Raw genomic sequence first — 17892 nt, forward strand, 5'->3', positions numbered from 1 at the left:
ATACATCATCTGAAAGCTGAATAAATAAGCTTTCCATTGATGTATGGTTTGTTATGATAGGACAATATTTGGCCGAGATACAACTATTTGAAAATCTGGAATCTGAGGGTGCAAAAAAATTGATAAAATCATCTTTAAAGTTGTCCAAATGAAGTTTTTAGCAATGCATATTACTAATCAAAAATAAAGTTTTGATATATTTACAGTAGAAAATTTACAAAATATTTTCATGGAACATGATCTTTACTTAATATCCTAATGATTTTTGGCATAAAAGAAAAATCTATAATTTTGACCCATACAATGTATTGTTGGCTATTGCTACAAATATACCCCAGCGATTTAAGACTGCTTTTGTGCTCTAGGGTCACGTATATAAACACCGGCTTGCATTTGAGACACATGCACCTGCTCTAATGTGTGATGAGATGCACATTTAAAAGGACAGCATGCATGTTTGTGCTGTAGACTGTGGACAGCATGATTACATACTCGTTTGCATTTGCTTTCCCTAATATTTTTCCTAAAACATTTTTAATTACACTACCAATCAAAAGTTTTTGAACAGTAAGGTTTTTAATGTTTTTGAAAGACGTCTCTTCTGCTCACCAAGCCTGCATTTATTTGATCCAAAGTACAGTAAAAATATTTTTTACTATTTAAAATAACTGTTTTCTATTTGAATGTATTTTAAAATGTAATTTATTCCTGTGATTTCAAAGCTGGATTTTTAGCATCATTACTCCAGTCACATGATCCTTCAGAAATCATTCTAATAGTCTGATTTGCTGCTCAAAAACATTTATTATTATTATGCTGAAAACATAAATTTTTCAGGTTTCTTCGATGAATAGAAAGTTCAGTAGAACAGCATTTTTTGAAATGGAAATATTTTGTAACATTATGCATGTCTTTATCATCACTTTTGATCAATTTAAAGCATCCTTGCTAAATTAAAGTATGTATTTCTATACTTTCCCCCCCCAAAAAAAAATTATGCTGACTCCAAGCTTTTGAATGGTATAGTGTGTAATGTTACAGAAGATTTTTATTTCAGATCCGTTTTTCTCTCAACTGTTTACTTTTTTTTTTTGCCCATGGTCAATTATTCCTTACTTAAAGTAGCATTTATAAGCGTATCGCTGCTGTTCCATAAGCGCCACCTGCTGGCAGAGAGTGAATTTGCATCTCATTCAGCTCGTCTGCTGTTTCGGTTTCATTCAGATATGTTTAATGTAGCATAGTTTCACAAATCTAAAGTCAGACTATTCTGTTTTGCTTCAGATTTTGAAATTATACAATCTAATTTCAATCAGAAACGGCTCTTGTTGCATGTATGCAGCATCTTTGTTGTGATTGTGATTAAAATGAAGTGGTTGACTAATTTTAAATGGAAAGAGCACAGGCAAAGCCTTAGTTTGTTTATATGAAGATATTTCTTTCGTTTGTATTATTTGATTTGGGATTTGTTTTAAAATTTCAATTTAGTTTTGTTATTTCACATATTTCAATTTCACAAAGAAAAGTGCAGTATTTTTTATGAGAAATAATAAAAGGACACCATTTATAATTTGTCCTAAATCTAATTATTTTTAAAAATCGTGAGGAAAACGCATCGCATCGTGAGTTGAGTGAGTCATTACATCCCTACTATTTGATTTACATCATATGGTATGAACTCGTTTTTTCATTCAGTGCAAAAACTCAAAACGTCTGAAATGATGGAGCTGGTCATGTAAATGTAAATTCCTGGCTTTGATTCCAGCCTCTCATGTTTTACGTAACTCCTCTCACTCCCACATACAATATCATCTAAACCCCTCTAAGTAGATCGAAGTTGTGTTTGGATGTAAAGTGTTCCATTTTTTGTAGAAACATACAGTTTCTGGCTGTGGTTGTTTTGATGGTTTCTTCTGCAGTTATCCAGCTTGTTTTAAACAAGATTAGATTTTGTTTTTGAAGTCTTAAAGGTGCGGCGTGTCATTTCTGCATCAGTAGTGACACTGACGTTTTGTTTGAGGCTGTAACAGCATTGTTTTTGGTGGGACTGTTTGTTTGTACGACCAATGGAAATCAAGTGTTTGAAACTTTGGGGCGAATAAAATATTGCATTATTGTAATTAGGGATGCACGATATATCGGCGGCCATATCGTTATCGGCCGATAAATGCTATTTTTAATATTAGCGTTATCGGTCCGATAACAAAATTAGGTCGATATCTTTAAGCCGATAAATTATGTATTATTTGCGCTGGTTGAACCACTTCACGTGCTTGCTGCTGGCCACTAGGGTTTTGATCGTCGCTTCTGTGACGTCGCACAAAGCAGATGCGCGCGTTACAAGAGCTGCTGCTAGAGAGAAGATAAGATAAATTTATAAAGCTTATCAGACGAAAGTCACTGCCAAACAAACAGCGTTACCCACTACCTATAAGCCAGTACAACAAACACTTGACAATATGAAGAAATTTGACAAGGACAGTGCCAAAGCAAAAGCCGTCACATGCAAAGTTATGGATATGATTGCAGTTGATGACCAACCTTTCAGCATTGTTGAGGATTTTGGATTTTGTCGGCTTATCAAATTTATTGAACCGCGCTACTCACGCGCTATTTGTATAAAAGAAAGTTGGCCATAGAAATTAATAGTTAATTAATAAAGTTCAGAGATCAGTTCAAACTTTTCTGAAGTTAAGGTTTTAAAATAAAATCAGTTGTTCACTGTATGTGTTTGCCTTTTGTTTTTGCAATCATGCTCAGAAAAATTAATATGTATATTTATCGGCCTATATATCGGCTATCGGCCTCCAAATATAAAGAGTTATCAGTTATCGGTATCGGCCAAAATTTCCATATCGGTGCATCCCTAATTGTAATTCATTGCAGCTTTAAAAGTAACACAACATTTGGAAGCATCAGAGCATTATAAATCTCTGAATTATAATAAGGAAAAACAGAATGTTCTGCAGTAACACCATTTTTTTGCTGTAGATATAATACACTCCAGCATACTTTTCCAGTAGAAATGCATTATTCTCTATTGTAAGCTGATGTACGCTCTCCGTGCCGCAGTGCATTCATGAAATTCATTGGTTATTATTTCCAATATTGATTTTGATGATTTGTTCAGACATAGTTGAGTTGAAATGAACTTTGGAATTAATTTAGCTTGATAAAATATGCAATAAAGCAGTAAAAGCGCAAAGGAAATCATGCCCTAAATGCTACAGAACTCATTCACACTTATTCATCTGCAAGGCGCGTTGCCTTTGACGGAGGAAACTTGTAATTAGCATGCAATAATGGATGAATTCTAATTGAAATATTTCCTCGGCTCTCTTTATGTCTCGTCGCGTGATTGAAAGGAAAGCTTTTCAGCCGGAAATTTGAACTTGTTCGGTCAGGTGGAGTGCAAGATGTTTTTGTAAAGGAGCGCCCTATTTCACGTGCAGAAGGCTGCTGAATATTTCAGTCAAAGGAGAACAAAAGCAGAATTGATGGCAAGAATGGGATTCAAAACCTGGTCCAAATGGTTATTCCAATAACGTTTAGAGAAGCTGAAGAGTGAGGCGGTAACAATGGCAGAATGACAGGGATGTAGAGAGCCACAAAAGCGAGTGAAAAGACTCACAGAAACCACGTAAAGCGCTGATGTATAAACTGAACCGAGCACATTTAATCTGTAACACTTTTGGGAGAATACTGTAATACGGTAACTCCTTGACAGGCTTTGTGAGACTCGCCTATTTTTAAAGAATTGAACTTGAAACTAACATACAGCTCTAGATGTGAAAGTGGCACTCATTGTCCCTGCTGTAGATTCTGCTTTAGATCATGCGTCCTTTTGCATTGAAAATAAGTGTCCTAGTTTACTACTAGCATTTCTTCTGGGCGGCTCCCTGTCTGCCCATAGCAGTACATGTTCAGATTAAACCAGTAAAATCACATAATACAATGCAACCCAATGCAACTACATTTATTTAGTAATAGTTTACATTTTATTCTTAGGGTAACACTTTAAGCAACAATTCTCACTATTAACTAGTTGCTTAACTAGCATGCCTATTACTAGCATATTGTCTAAGCACATATTAATGTCTTATTCTGCATGAGCATATTTTAGATTTATTGTTATTTTACACAATAAAGCACAAAATATAATTCTGTAGTCACACGCTGTTTCAGAGGCGGCTTTATGATAACAGTCTCTGAGAGAATGCACGAGTCTTCTTGCACTTAAATGGTTTAAGGTCGCTTTAATTTATAAATACGTAAGACTTTAAAGCATGTGCAGTTGATACAAGAATACCCGCAATCCCGTGCCGAAATACAAGCCCCGAGCTCTATGAAAAACACATCAAAGGCCGTCTTTTGCGCTTACCAGATAACCAAAATAATCATATTAAGCGTGCACACTTTTTTTTGTTTTTATCGCGACCAGCTTGACGGGTGTTCAGCACTCGCCGTTGCATTTTTAATGTGCTGTGTATTTTGAATGGGTGCTTTTAAAGAGACTGTCTCAAGATGGAGCGATCTGTTTCATTGCAACAAATTTTATTCTTTGGGATAAAGCCATTGAGATGCATCACCTCGTTTTCAAGGGGGTCCTATTACGCAAGAATCCAAAAACATAACACAAAAACAAACAACAATCTTAAGTAAGAAAATAAGAAGAAAATGTCAGTTCTGATCACATATGATGTGTTAACTGGGTTGAAGTGTTTTCTGACTTGTGCCGTTTCCATGATATTAAAGGTGAGCATTGGCTGCCCTGAGAAGATGGAGCCTATTACTAAAGTATCCCACATCCCAGCCAGTCGCTGGGCCTTGTCCTGTGGCCTGTGCCGTGAACACACAGGCACATGTATACAGGTGAGAGACATGCTGCTTTTGAACACTTGACACATTTAAAGAGCAGAGTAAGCTTTCATGTAGTTTCCTTTCAAAGTAAGAAAGGATGGGATGCTTTATAAAGTCTAGTCAAAATCTATTATTTACAATATGCATTATTTCAAAGCAGCTTTACAGAACATCTTGATGTTCATGTTTATAATATCTGCATGCTTTTTAGTTGCATATAGCATATTATATTGCAAGAAATCAAGTAGTTGGGATTTGCAGTATGGTACATATAATGAGTATACTGTATGTAGGTTGGTATAGTTACACGTGCTTATATATCCAGGATTATATAAAGATCTAGCAAAGGAATAATGAATGCAACAATGCAAATCTAATTCATCCAGACAAGTATATTTTTTAGTGGAGCACAAAAGAAGAAATTGTGAAGGCTGTGTTGGACGCTCCTTTCCATGCAGTTACAATGAATGGCAACTGATGCTTTCCAGCTTCAAAAAGGACACAAGAGCACCATAAAAGTATCATAGAAGCGGTCTATACAAAGTCACGTAATAGATTTCATTACTGACTAAAAATCAGCAAAATATTGAATTGGTGAGCTGAACTAGAGATTCATGAACATATCATTCAGACTAGATTTATGAACAGGATCTACTTTCATTCGATCATGAATTCATGGATGATGTTACTTTGACAGCTAGGGTGGATGTCACAATTTTTTTTGTGAATAACGAGAAAATGGTCATTTGACTCAAGTCTTATGGAAGAGTATTGCAAGTTGTACTATTATGATATTTGTATGGAGCTTTTGCATCCTTTTTGAAGCTCAAAAGCTTCTATCCCTGTTCGTTGTTACTGCATGGAAAACAGCCAACAATGCAATGAAAATATATTCCATTTGTTGTTATTAACAACATGAAGTGCATTAAACATTACATTATGTCAGGGTTTCCCAAACTGGGGTTTGTGAAGGAACTGCAGGGGGTTTGTGAATTTAATGAAATGCTAATATTTAATAACATCATAGAAATAATAATTTTAAAACCGTTTGAAAGACAAAAACCTTCCAAAGACACTGTAATACATGGTTAAATTGAGTGATGATTCAAATAAAATGAATGTGTTCATCAGTAGTTGAATCATTGTTGAAGTGTTGAGAAAACACTTCTTGAAACTGAAAAGATTTTTGTAAAACCAGTGGTCAAATGCTGTGTGGCCTCTATATTTGCTTTGTAATTATATCCATCTGACTAGTGACTGGTCTTTGTGTGAAATGTCCACAAAACTGGAAGACTGGAAAACTCGTAGGCTATCTAAAAAGGACAATTTAAAAGATGAAAAGAAGAATTGGGGAGAATCCATGAATCATGAATAATTTATTGCTGTTTGAATAATATGTAATCATGTAATCAATAAAAAGAGAGCCATCGGATTGGATCAAATCTTGAAAATGGGTTGTTCAAAATAAAAAAAGGATTCTGAATTCGGATTAGATCACAAAATCAAATCTTGGTTTTGAGCTGGATTAAATCCTCAGTTTGTGTGGTTCAAAATGTTTTAGTAAGATACTTTTGTTCCAAATAAACTGGATTATTCTTATCCCAGCAGAAGGGTGGATTTCAGGAACAAAAATGTAATAAAACTTTAAAACTGGTCCAAAAAAATACAACATTTGTAACATGTAATATATCCCCGAATCCCCAAACAGCTGTCAATATCAAACAAAAATATCATATTTAATTTCAACGTTTCTTGAAACATTTCTTGAAAAATCTGAAAAAGTGTGTATCTGGATTGGGGTGATCCAATCCAATTTTGACCCTGGACCACAAAACCAGTCATAAAGGTAAATTTTCGAAATTGAGATTTATACATCATCTGAAAGCTGAAAAAATAAGCTTTCCATTGATGTATGGTTTGTTAGGATAGGACAATATTTGCTGAGATACAACTATTTGAAAATCTGGAATCTGAGGGTGCAAAAAAATCTAAATATTGAGAAAATCATCTTTAAAGTTGTCCAAATTAAGTTCTTAGCAATGCATATTACTAACCAAAAATTAAGTTTTGATATATTTACGGTGGGAAATTTACAAAATATCTTCATGGAACATGATCTTTAGTTAATATACGAATTATTTTTGGCATAAAAGAAAAATCAATAATTTTGACCCATACAATGTATTGTTGGCTATTGCTACAAATATACCCCAGCGACTTAAGACTGGTTTTGTGGTCCAGGGTCACAATTTTGCTTTGAAAAACCGGCACAAAAGTAAGATGGGTTACCTGATCCTGGATAGCAAAATCCAAATCCAGATCATTCTAATCCAGATTAAACCTTTTGAACAACTGGCCCCTGCTGATGACAATGTGAACCAGTGCTCTAAACATGCCGTTTTGCTTACACAGTGCACCATGCCATCCTGCATCGTGGCCTTCCACGTGACCTGTGCGTTCGACCACGGACTAGAGATGTGCACCACTCTGGCAGAGAACGACGAGGTGCGATTCAAATCCTACTGTCTAGAGCACAGCAGCGTCTCGCGCTCAAACAACGGCGGGAATGTAGACAGACCTGAAACGCGGCACGCTGGTTCCGATCTGTCGGGGACGCATTTGGATCGTTCGAAGCAGAACCAAGCAGAACAGGAGAAAGCCAGCCAACGCAAGCAGAAGCTGCAAGAGCTTGAAAATGAGTTTTACAGATTCGTGGACCCCAAGGATGTCGCAGAAAGCCTTTCTCTGCCAGACGTTCACGTGGACTTCCTCTTCCAGTACTGGAAGCTGCGACGAAAGGCCAACTTCAACCAGCCGCTGGTGGCCCTCAAGAGGGACGAGGTGGACAATCTCGCCCAGCAGGAGCAGGACGTTTTGTATCGCCGTCTGAAGCTCTTCACTCACTTGCGTCAGGATCTCGAGAGGGTGAGTATAGCTGCCCTTTTCTCACATGTTCTCATCTGTCAAGCTCTCAATAATGATTGTTTCAAACAGGATTTAGAGCTGCACGATAAATTGACAATCGCGATTTTTTTTTGTCTCAAATAGAGATCACGATTCTGAATTAAACAAAATAATGCGTGACAAAATATGAATTGCTGCAGTCTATTTAAAAGCGTTTAATTAATTTGAATGAATTATAAAAAAATGTAATGCATATAAAAAATTGGTGCATTAAATATATTTTAAATACATATTAAAATTATGAAAAAGTGGTTTGAATGAATGATTCAATGACTCGCTCATAAATACTTCACTTGCTTCATTACTGAATGATTCAAGGTTTTGAACAAATCTCTTGATGACAAACACATTTTTTAACAGTCACTTTTCAATCGACACAAATGTTATTTGAAGTGCCAATTACTTTCAGAAGGGGATTTGATTTATTTTGATCGCTACCATAGACATCAATGTTTATATCTGTATAAATTATAAATAACTATAAACTTTCATCCCAGTATTTCTGTGATAATATGAATGACTGTAAGACAGAAATAACACTGTGTAGTTGAAAAGACTGTTTGTGAAGCTGTTTTTTACCCAAACATGTTTGCTCTCTGTGTCAGCGGCAGCGAACGCAGATTTGAGTGATTTGAGTCAGAAAGGACCCGAGCCTGTAAGGCCGGGACGTCCAGATTAGAAAACCTGGCAAATGTGGACGACGAGGCCCAGACGGCCGCCGCACAAATCTCTGCAATGGACACACCGCTAGACCAAGCCCAGGAAGAGGCTGTGCCTCTAGTTGAGTGGGCTCTTACTCCCATGGGGCATTGAAGGCCCAAAGAAGTGTATGCTAGCGTAATAGCATCAATTATCCATTTGGAAAGTCTCTGCTTTGTGACCGGAGAACACTTGGTGTGGACTCCGAAGCATACAAATAGCTGTTCCGACTGGCTGAACGGGGCGGAACGCTCAACATAAACTCTCAATGCCCTGATGAGGCAGAGTAAATTCAACCCTTGGGCTTGCTCTGAAGGAGGAAGCACAGATAGAGTTATTACCTGTGCTCTGAATGGAGTAGAGCGCATTTTAGGTATGTAACCATGCCTAGGCTTCAGGACGACTTTAGAGTCACTGGGCCCAAATTCGAGGCAGGTGGGACTCACAGAGACTGCCTGCAGATCTCCCATATGCTTTACCAATGCTAACGCTAGTAGCAGAGCAGTCTTAAGCATCAGGGGACGAATGTCAATGGACTGTAGCGGCTCAAAGGGAGGGCTCTTCAGAGCCCTCAACACCGTGGGCAGATCCCATGTAGGGACGGTGATGGGGCGAGGCGGGTTGACCCCTTCAGAAAACGAACAACTAAGTTGTTCCTGCCCACCGATTGGCCAGCTATAGGAGCGTGAGAGGCTGCTATGGCTGCTACATAGACCTTGAGCGTGGAAGGGGAACGACCCTTGTCCAACAGCTCTTGCGGCAAGGACAATATCAGAGATATGTCGCAGGAAATTTGGTCTGTGCCGCAGGCTGCACATCAGGCGGAGAAGACAGACCATTTAAGGGCATAGAGACGTCTTGTAGATGGTGCTCTAGCCTGAGAGATTGTGTTTAGCACGTTCTTGGGGAGGTCCGCAGGCTCCCATCGAGAGGCCAAAGGTGCAGAGCCCACAGCTCAGGCTGGGGATGCCATATCGTTCTGTTCGCCTGAGAGAGGAGGTCCCGTCTCAGGGGAATGGGCCACGGGGCTGCCGAGAGCAACCGATACAGCTCTGCGAACCAGTGTTCCTCCAGAGCAGGGCCACCAACAGAACCTTGTGTCTCTGTTCCCTGATTCGCCTGATTACCTGTGGGATGAGAGCGATGGGGGGAAAAGCGTAAAGGAGGAGGCTGGGCCAGTTGTGGGCCAACGCATCCCTGTCCTTCGAAAAGTAAGTTGGGCAATGGGAGTTGTCTTCTGAGGCGAAGAGGTCGACCTCTGCCTTGCCGGAGATCTCCCAGAATTTTTGAACTGTTTGAGAGTGGAGTGTCCACTCTTCTCTCTGAAAAGAAAGCTATTCGTGAGCGCAGAGAGGCAAGACTCATATCCTCGCAATGAGGACATTCCGTCTCGGTGAGTGCCGCTTCAGCGTGGGCGGTGCCCAAGCATGAAACGCACTCGCTGTGACCGTCAGCGGCATGCAGGCTTCGAGTCTCGTAGAGCGAAGATCTTGCAGTCGCTGAAGGAGAAGAATCTGAGGATCCTATGGCAAAATGCCCGCTTGTATAGCCAGATGGCCCCACCCATTCTGGCGGGCTTCGTCGCCATAGGCTCGTGCAGCACCGCTGCCGAGCCATTGGCTTTTTTTTTATTACTGCATGAACCAATGGCCGTGCAGTTACACTGCGTTATTGAAAGGCTTCAGTCATCGGAGAAAATTAGTTTTCCCAAAGCGTCTTAAGCAGACGCAGTACGAGTGAAGGATCAATAGGGAACTTGGATAATTGATGTAACTATTACACCAAATTAACTGTTGGATTTTTAGTCATTTATGGTTTGTATAAAACAATCACTTAAGTGATATTTGGAGATTTTGTTAAGGTATTAAAGTTGAATTATTAAGGTATTTTATTATTATTATTATTAGTTGTTATAATTATTGTTATTATTATTATTGTGGTATTTTATTTATTATTATATTTATTATAATCTATACAAGCGCTCCAGGCGATGCAAGCGAGGGAAGCGCGCAGTGCGCTCATGAAATTCCGGAGCGCAGTTTTAGGACTCCACTGCCGAGCATTCATCTGGCGAATCTCCGCTCCCTATTAAATAAATCAGACAAACTACAACTCACCTGCACAAACAAGGACTTTTTAAACTCTGCTGCTCTTTGCTTCACGGAAACCTGGTTGAACAGAGCCATCCCAGACAGCTCGTTACATCTAACGGGCTTCCAGCTGTTCAGATCGGACCGAGTCGTCGGGGAAAACGAGAGGCGGTGGATTGTTTTTATATCAATGAAGGCTGGTGTACAGACGTGTCAGTTTTAAAGAAGATGTGCTGCCCAAATTTGGAAGCTCTCTTTATTAACTGTAAGCCTTATTATTCACCGCGGGAGTTCTCCTCGTTTATTCTGGTGAGTGTGTACATTCCTCCTGATGCGTGAGTGAGCGTGGCTTTAGAACTGTTGGCCGATCAGATCACACACACAGAGCAGCGTTATCTGGACTCTTTCATTATCGTTCTCTGTGATTTTAAAAAAGCTAATCTTACCCGCAAACTGCCTAAATACAGGCAGCACATCACATGCCCCACCAGGAAAAGCAATATACTTGACCATTGCTATACTTTTTTGAAGGATGCATATCACTCTGTCCCCCGAGCAGCTCTGGGACTCTCTGGTCACTGTTTGGTTCATCTTCTACCGGCCTACAAGCAGAAACTTAAATCTGCTAAACCTGTAGTAAAAACTGTAAAGAGATGGACTAATTAAGCAGAGCGGGATTTACAAGCCTGCTTCGACTGCGCAGATTGGAGTGTTTTTGAGGCTGAGCTACTGATCTGGATGAGCTTACTGACACCGTGACGTCCTACATCAGTTTCTGCGAGGACATGCGTTTTCCCACCAGGACTTATTTAACATTTAACAATGACAAACCTTGGTTCAGTGCAAAACTCAAACAGCTTCGCCAGGCCAAAGAGGACGCCTACAGGAGTGAGGACAAAGCCTTGTACAAACAAGCCAAATACACACTGAATAGGGAGAGTGGCAAAGAAAAACTACTCTGGAAAGCTGGAAAAACAGCTTTCAAGTAATGACTCTACATCAGTGTGGAAAGGCCTGAAAGACATCACTTGTTACAAGACCCCATCCCCCAGCACTGAGGCCAATTAACAACTGGCTGAAGACCTCAACGAATTTTTCTGCAGGTTTGAAAAGCAAAAGCCTGGTCTGACACCCCACACCCGCTCTGACCGTCTCACAACGGTGACCGTGATTTCACCAAGTACAACATGTTCCTGGATCAACATCCTTGTTGATCCTGGAACAACATTCCAATTAACCAATCAGAATTGAGGGATAACTCTTCAGGAAATATCTGTTTTAGGCTTACGATCAGGGTTAGGTGCTTCTACACCCTTGTTAATCAGCTATCATTTCACACTGATTTTAGGAATAAATTATGGGTAGGGTTAGGTTTAGGGGTAGGGATTGGGTTTAGTCTATATTTTTGGACAGTAATGTTGATCCAGGATGGACAAAAGTTCCACAACAAGAGTGTGGATCATCATCATGTAAACCTCTTTTTCAAGGTTTATGCGAAGCAAGAATATTGACATTGATCTGAAAATGATGTGCATCTACAGGAAGTGATTAATCTATTATTGATTATGAATGTTAGTCAATGATTAGATTGAGTTAAGATGAACTTTGTATTGTATTTTGGTTCACTGTAGGCAACTCATTGTAGATGGAATGTAGATTGAGAAAGAACGTAATCAATTTGGATTTCAGGTCAACTTTAATCTGGTTCTAAAATGTGATGAATGCAACATCAGTCATATGGAACAGATCAGAATGATGAGTCATATGGAACGTGAGCATTATCACTGCAGGTTTTACACCAGAGCCCTACTCGGAAAAACGCTAACTCCTAACCATAGTGATTTCAGTTCGTAATTTAAATGTAAATGGTGTTTTTTCTTTCAGGTCAGAAACTTGTGCTACATGGTCACACGCAGAGAGAAGATCAAACACTCTTTATGCAACCTGCAGGAGAAGATCTTTTCCTTGCAGATTCAGCTCTTAGAGAAGGACCTGGTTGGAGGTATTGAAACTCTCTGCAGCAATCTCTTATGTTTTTCTTTTGCCATTTTGATTGGTGCCAGTTTTTACTCATGGCACATGATCTAAGCTGGCAATGCCCCAAAGTGTAGTTCATTCACAGCATTAGCCACAAATAGGGTTCAAAATAGACCTTTCAAAAAAGTTTTTTTTTTTTCTATTTTAAACAATTGGTCAGTGAAATAAGGTTTGCAAACTTAATATTTTATCAGTTTAATTTTCAGTTTCATATACTTTGTCTATGATGTTTGCAGTCACTCCTAGCCTTTTACCAGATTTGTGTTGTTTTGTTGTTGTTATAGCATTAAATATTAAAGGTTTATAAAAATATAATATGTAGATAATAGAATAGAATATCCAAATTAAACGGTTTTGAAACAGTTCACAATAAGCAGGTGCATTTGGTAATAGTTTAGGGCATCATGATTGGGTAGAAAAAAACAAACCAATAAACGAGCATCTACCAAAGCCTCAGTCTTTGCAACCACTTTGTGCCAAACTTAAAGAGAGAATTGTCAAGCTGTTAAAAAATAAAATTTCTCAATGCAAGATTGCAAAGAATTGAGGTCTTTCACCATCTACTGTACTTAATATTGCGAAAAGATTCAGGGAATCTGGAGAAATTATTTGAACTAGGTTTTGCTAGGTTTATCAAACAAATCTAATAGCTCTCATTTTTAATGCTTAAAACAAAAAAGAGTGTTCTGCATTCATTTGACGTGCCTTATGGTTTTGGTTTGAGCATACAGCGTCGCTGGCTGCTGACCCGTTTTTCACACACTGCTGTATGAAGGAGCTGCATTCGGTCGGATCCCTTGTTCAAGTGTTCATTATTCCTGAATCTCTGAGTCAGCACTTCTCTCTACTCGCTGGCTTTCTGTCATCTGCTGTTAAGACCCATATTCATTCTGTCTTCCTAAAAAAACACACAGATTGGCATGCGGCCGCCAGGCCTGCGAGCCTCATCAGCTCGGTCCTCGACCCTCAACAAGAAAGCTGAAGGTTAATCTGTACCTTATTTCCCATACGCAAGATACACTACAACCAAAGCCTCTTGACATCACATCTGAGCAACTATCCACACTCAAACTCACTGCAGTGACGTATAGAAGCTTTGCATGATATTAAGTGGCTGTGTGAGCCAAGTGAGCTCATCTATTTTAAAGGCACAATATGTAATTTTTCGCCACTAGAGGGCGCGTATTCAAAATAAACAAAGAATCAAAGGCGTAGTTCGATGACACTGTGACTGAGTGTGGAATCATGGGAGTTGTAGTCTTCATCCCCACAGCCGAGGCAATCCGACGGGACTCGGGCAGAAATCATGTTCATGGATGAGCTAATGATTTATTAACGTAGTAGAATGAAGCAGGGTGAGGCTGAAAGCCATCGAAGCGAAACGAGGCGCTGAACGAGCGCAACACACGGCTGGAAAGCAGCAGAGCTTTTATTATGCCACAGTCGAGCGCTTCCGCTGCTTCCGGTCGTGCGTATGTGGGGTAAAGCAGCGGAGCTTTTATTATGCCACAGTCGAGCGCTTCCGCTGCTTCCGGTCGTGCGTATGTGGGGTAAAGCAGCGGAGCTTTTATTATGCCACAGTCGAGCGCTTCCGCTGCTTCCGGTCGTGCGTATGTGGGGTAAAGCAGCGGAGCTTTTATTATGCCACAGTCGAGCGCTTCCGCTGCTTCCGGTCGTGCGTATGTGGGGTAAAGCAGCGGAGCTTTTATTATGCCACAGTCGAGCGCTTCCGCTGCTTCCGGTCGTGCGTATGTGGGGTAAAGCAGCGGAGCTTTTATTATGCCACAGTCGAGCGCTTCCGCTGCTTCCGGTCGTGCGTATGTGGGGTAAAGCAGCGGAGCTTTTATTATGCCACAGTCGAGCGCTTCCGCTCCTTCCGGTCGTGAGTATGTGGGGTAAAGCAGCGCTGTTTTATCGTACTACATACATTTAGTTCTGTTATAATGCTACTCTGTGCGCTCGTCACCGGTCTAATAAAACGCATAACTTATTAAAGACAAGTGTCTTTGGTGTTTCCCTGTTTTCTACAAAACAAAACCAGAAATCGAGGGGTTATGACGTCATTGGCAGGCGACACAATGACACTGTGGACACGGTCCGTGTCACTAGTTAAAATTGCTTATTTCTCTGGATTTAAACATTCTTCTAAACATTTGGGATAATGTAAGTACACAAGTCAGCAAAATATATAACACTGTTCTAGTGGTTTTTGGATATTTTAATAAAAAAATATTGTTACATATTGTGTCTTTAATTCCAGATCATTTAAAGTTACATTTAATTCAGAAAATTAACCCTGTATAAATAAATAAATTTAGACTTAAACCGAGTAAAACATGCAATTTGGTGCAGATGCTGATATTTATATGGACGAAAATTAAGATGAAACTCTGATAGCTTGTAATGTAAATCATATAAAAATGTCTTATGAGAAGATTAGTTTTCTGATCGAAGCTCTGTAGTTTCAAAACATATAATGCAATGCAATACAATGATGATTGAGAGATGAACAAACAAACATTCCTCCAAAGCCTGATGATCGTATGGTTTTTCTGAAAAATAATGTCTGGATAGTGCTCATCTTGAAATATTACAAACAATGATTGTGACTGTTCAAACTGGAAATTTTTCCCAAACATATTCTGATGACAGAATTATTCCCCCACAAAATTTCATGACCGTAAAATCTGCATAAGTCGAAATTTAAATGTTTCTCACTGATATAGGTTGCAATAAGAATGTGCACTTCTGTAACAATGCACTACAATATAAAGAATGAGTACCTAAAATAAATAAGAAATCACAATACTGTATTTCAGAGTATTCATGATGAATTCAGGAGATCAGCAAGGACAGTTCTCACGTTTTGTTACTGCAAATGTTGATGTTTAAATTGATTCAATAATTTAATTTCTCAACTAACAATTTTGTAGATTTGAATTGCTATTTTAGTCAGAGTAAAATTGACTGAAATTAATGAATTTGCACGAAATCCTAAATTTAAAGGATGATTTAAAATTAAATGCACTTGTTTGTTCTTTGCCGTAAACAATAAATGCAGTAAACGAGGTGCTGTTTGGTTTAGATTTATGTCTTGTGCCCTCTTGTGGACTGTTTAAAATGTTTAAAATCTTGCGTTTGCAGATCTTTTCCTCAACCTCAGTACTTCACAAAGCTGTGCTATAGACACAGCACATATCGCATGTCCTCCTGTCTTGCAGTCTCCACTAATGAGCTGATGATCTGAATCTGGTGTTAGATGAGGGAAAAATTCAAAACAAGGGTCTCAGGACAGCTTTGAGAAGCACTGAATATAATTTGAAATATATATATATAAAAAAAAAAATCAAATGTAGTTGACAGCTGTAAGATGATTAATTGCTCATTTTAAGTATTTTGCATGCTCTTTTATATTCTGCACTTTATAGACAAAACTCGGAGAGGGGAGAAGATTCATCGCAGTGGAGTCAGGGAACGAGTGAAAGAAAGGAGGAAGTGTAGTCCAGAAAAGAAAGACAAATGGAGATCAGATGACAACTCTCTATTCACACAGCTGGGTAAGTGTGTAACTGAATGATGTGTTCGCTTTAATGTACAGATCTGCTAAAAAATACTTTTGCTCTCTGAGATCAGGGGAAAGTTATTTTTAAAAGTAATGTATTACAATATTGCATTACTCCATAAAAAAGTAATTAATTGTGTTACTTTTTATGGAAAATAATGCATTGCATTACTTTTGCATTACTTTTTGTCACCTAAACTGGGCAAATCTTATAGAGACATCAGAAGTATTGGTATCAGTGATACTGGCCTTCAGTCATAAAAAAAGATGCCATTAAACAAATATTAAAAATATACTGTCTTTATGTTGTTTGTACATTAATTTGAAAATGTAATGTGAAATTATTGCAATATAAAAGTATATTTAAAAATTGTTTATGTTAGGTGGGATTAGGGTTGCAAAGGGGTGGAAAATTTCCAGTAAATTTCCGGAAACTTTCCAAAAAATCCCTGGAATATTCCACAAAAAAAAATCCTGGAAAGTTTCCAAAATTTCTGGAATATTTCCGAAATTTTGCACCTTTTTGCAACCCTAGGTGGGATTAATCGTGATTAGTTCAGAATTTTTTTTGCGATTAATTAGTTAATTTTTTTTAATCGATTGACAGCATTAATATATATATGAAAATACGCGATTGTCCTGTATTCTCCTTTTCTTAAGTTGACAACCCTAGATGTTGTCTAGACTGGATGCGGCGTGACACGACAAATCCCTGACTAGGGCTGTGCAATTAATCGAAATACAGTTTCGATTTCAGCCTCCAACGATTATGAAAATACAATAATCGAGATAAAACGATTATTGCACCCCATTCCGCCTCCTTTCCAGCGGTCTACTTTCGTTCCTCCGCAAAAGCCCAATTTCACGTGCAAATCAGTAAAATCATGTAACTTTTGCAAAATGCGACATGCTTGATTTATTAAAGTTGATTAGATTATTCATGTTTTTAAAAGCGTGAAACTTGCGCTGTTCCTCAGGAGGATTTAACTTACATGCGATCAGAGACGGAACAGAACACGGACACGTAAAGTCATCTTTTAGCTCAAAGTGCGCGCCTAAACGGTCAAATACATGCAAATATGTGTCAAAATGCGGCACTTAATGATTATTCCCGTAAACCCTCGTCGGTTATGTAATAAATGATCTTAAAAAGGTGAGAATGAAAACACATGTGTAACAGTAAATTGGATCCGTGTGACAGCGGGCTATATTCCTGCTGCCGACTGTATGCTTAATATTATTAAAACAACAAAAGACGAAGACAAAAAAATCACTCACTGCTCTTGAATGAAGGACTTTTGTAGCTTTAATAAGAAACAAAGAAAGTTTCATTCTTACAGTGAAGACTATGCTGTTTTATTGTACATTTGATTATTTGTATCTTTTTATTCTATTGTATTTGTACTTTGCTTTTTTTATTACTGACAGTTTAATTATTTTCAATAATTGAGGAATTTTGTTTGTTTTTTTACTAATATTAGTTACCCTAGTATTCTGCTGTGGTAGTTATGAATTGTGAAATTTAGCACAATAGCAACCTTATTTACAGAAAATATGTATTTGATATATCGCTATCTTTAAATAAATCACTCATATAAAGTTTTGGTCTTTATATGGCCCACTCATAATCGTGATTACAATATTGACCAAAATAATCGTGATTATGATTTTTGCCATAAT

The 17892-nt window shown here is 38.4% G+C and overlaps 1 protein-coding gene across 1 annotated transcript in view; it reads left to right on the forward strand.

Moving 5' to 3' along the window:
• Positions 1 to 17892, forward strand: part of jade2 (jade family PHD finger 2) — a gene marked incomplete at its 5' end in the record, with an annotated part of 28270 nt that overhangs the window by 8852 nt on the left and 1526 nt on the right. The window contains 4 exons of the mRNA XM_016555422.1: positions 4756 to 4872; positions 7273 to 7785; positions 12498 to 12615; positions 16079 to 16207. Of these exons, the coding sequence (XP_016410908.1) occupies positions 4756 to 4872; positions 7273 to 7785; positions 12498 to 12615; positions 16079 to 16207 (877 nt within the window). The remainder of the gene's footprint in view (positions 1 to 4755; positions 4873 to 7272; positions 7786 to 12497; positions 12616 to 16078; positions 16208 to 17892) is intronic.

The sequence above is a fragment of the Sinocyclocheilus rhinocerous genome, unplaced genomic scaffold (assembly GCF_001515625.1).
Source record: "Sinocyclocheilus rhinocerous isolate Xijiao unplaced genomic scaffold, SAMN03320098_v1.1 scaffold1427, whole genome shotgun sequence".
Lineage (NCBI taxonomy): Eukaryota > Metazoa > Chordata > Actinopteri > Cypriniformes > Cyprinidae > Sinocyclocheilus > Sinocyclocheilus rhinocerous.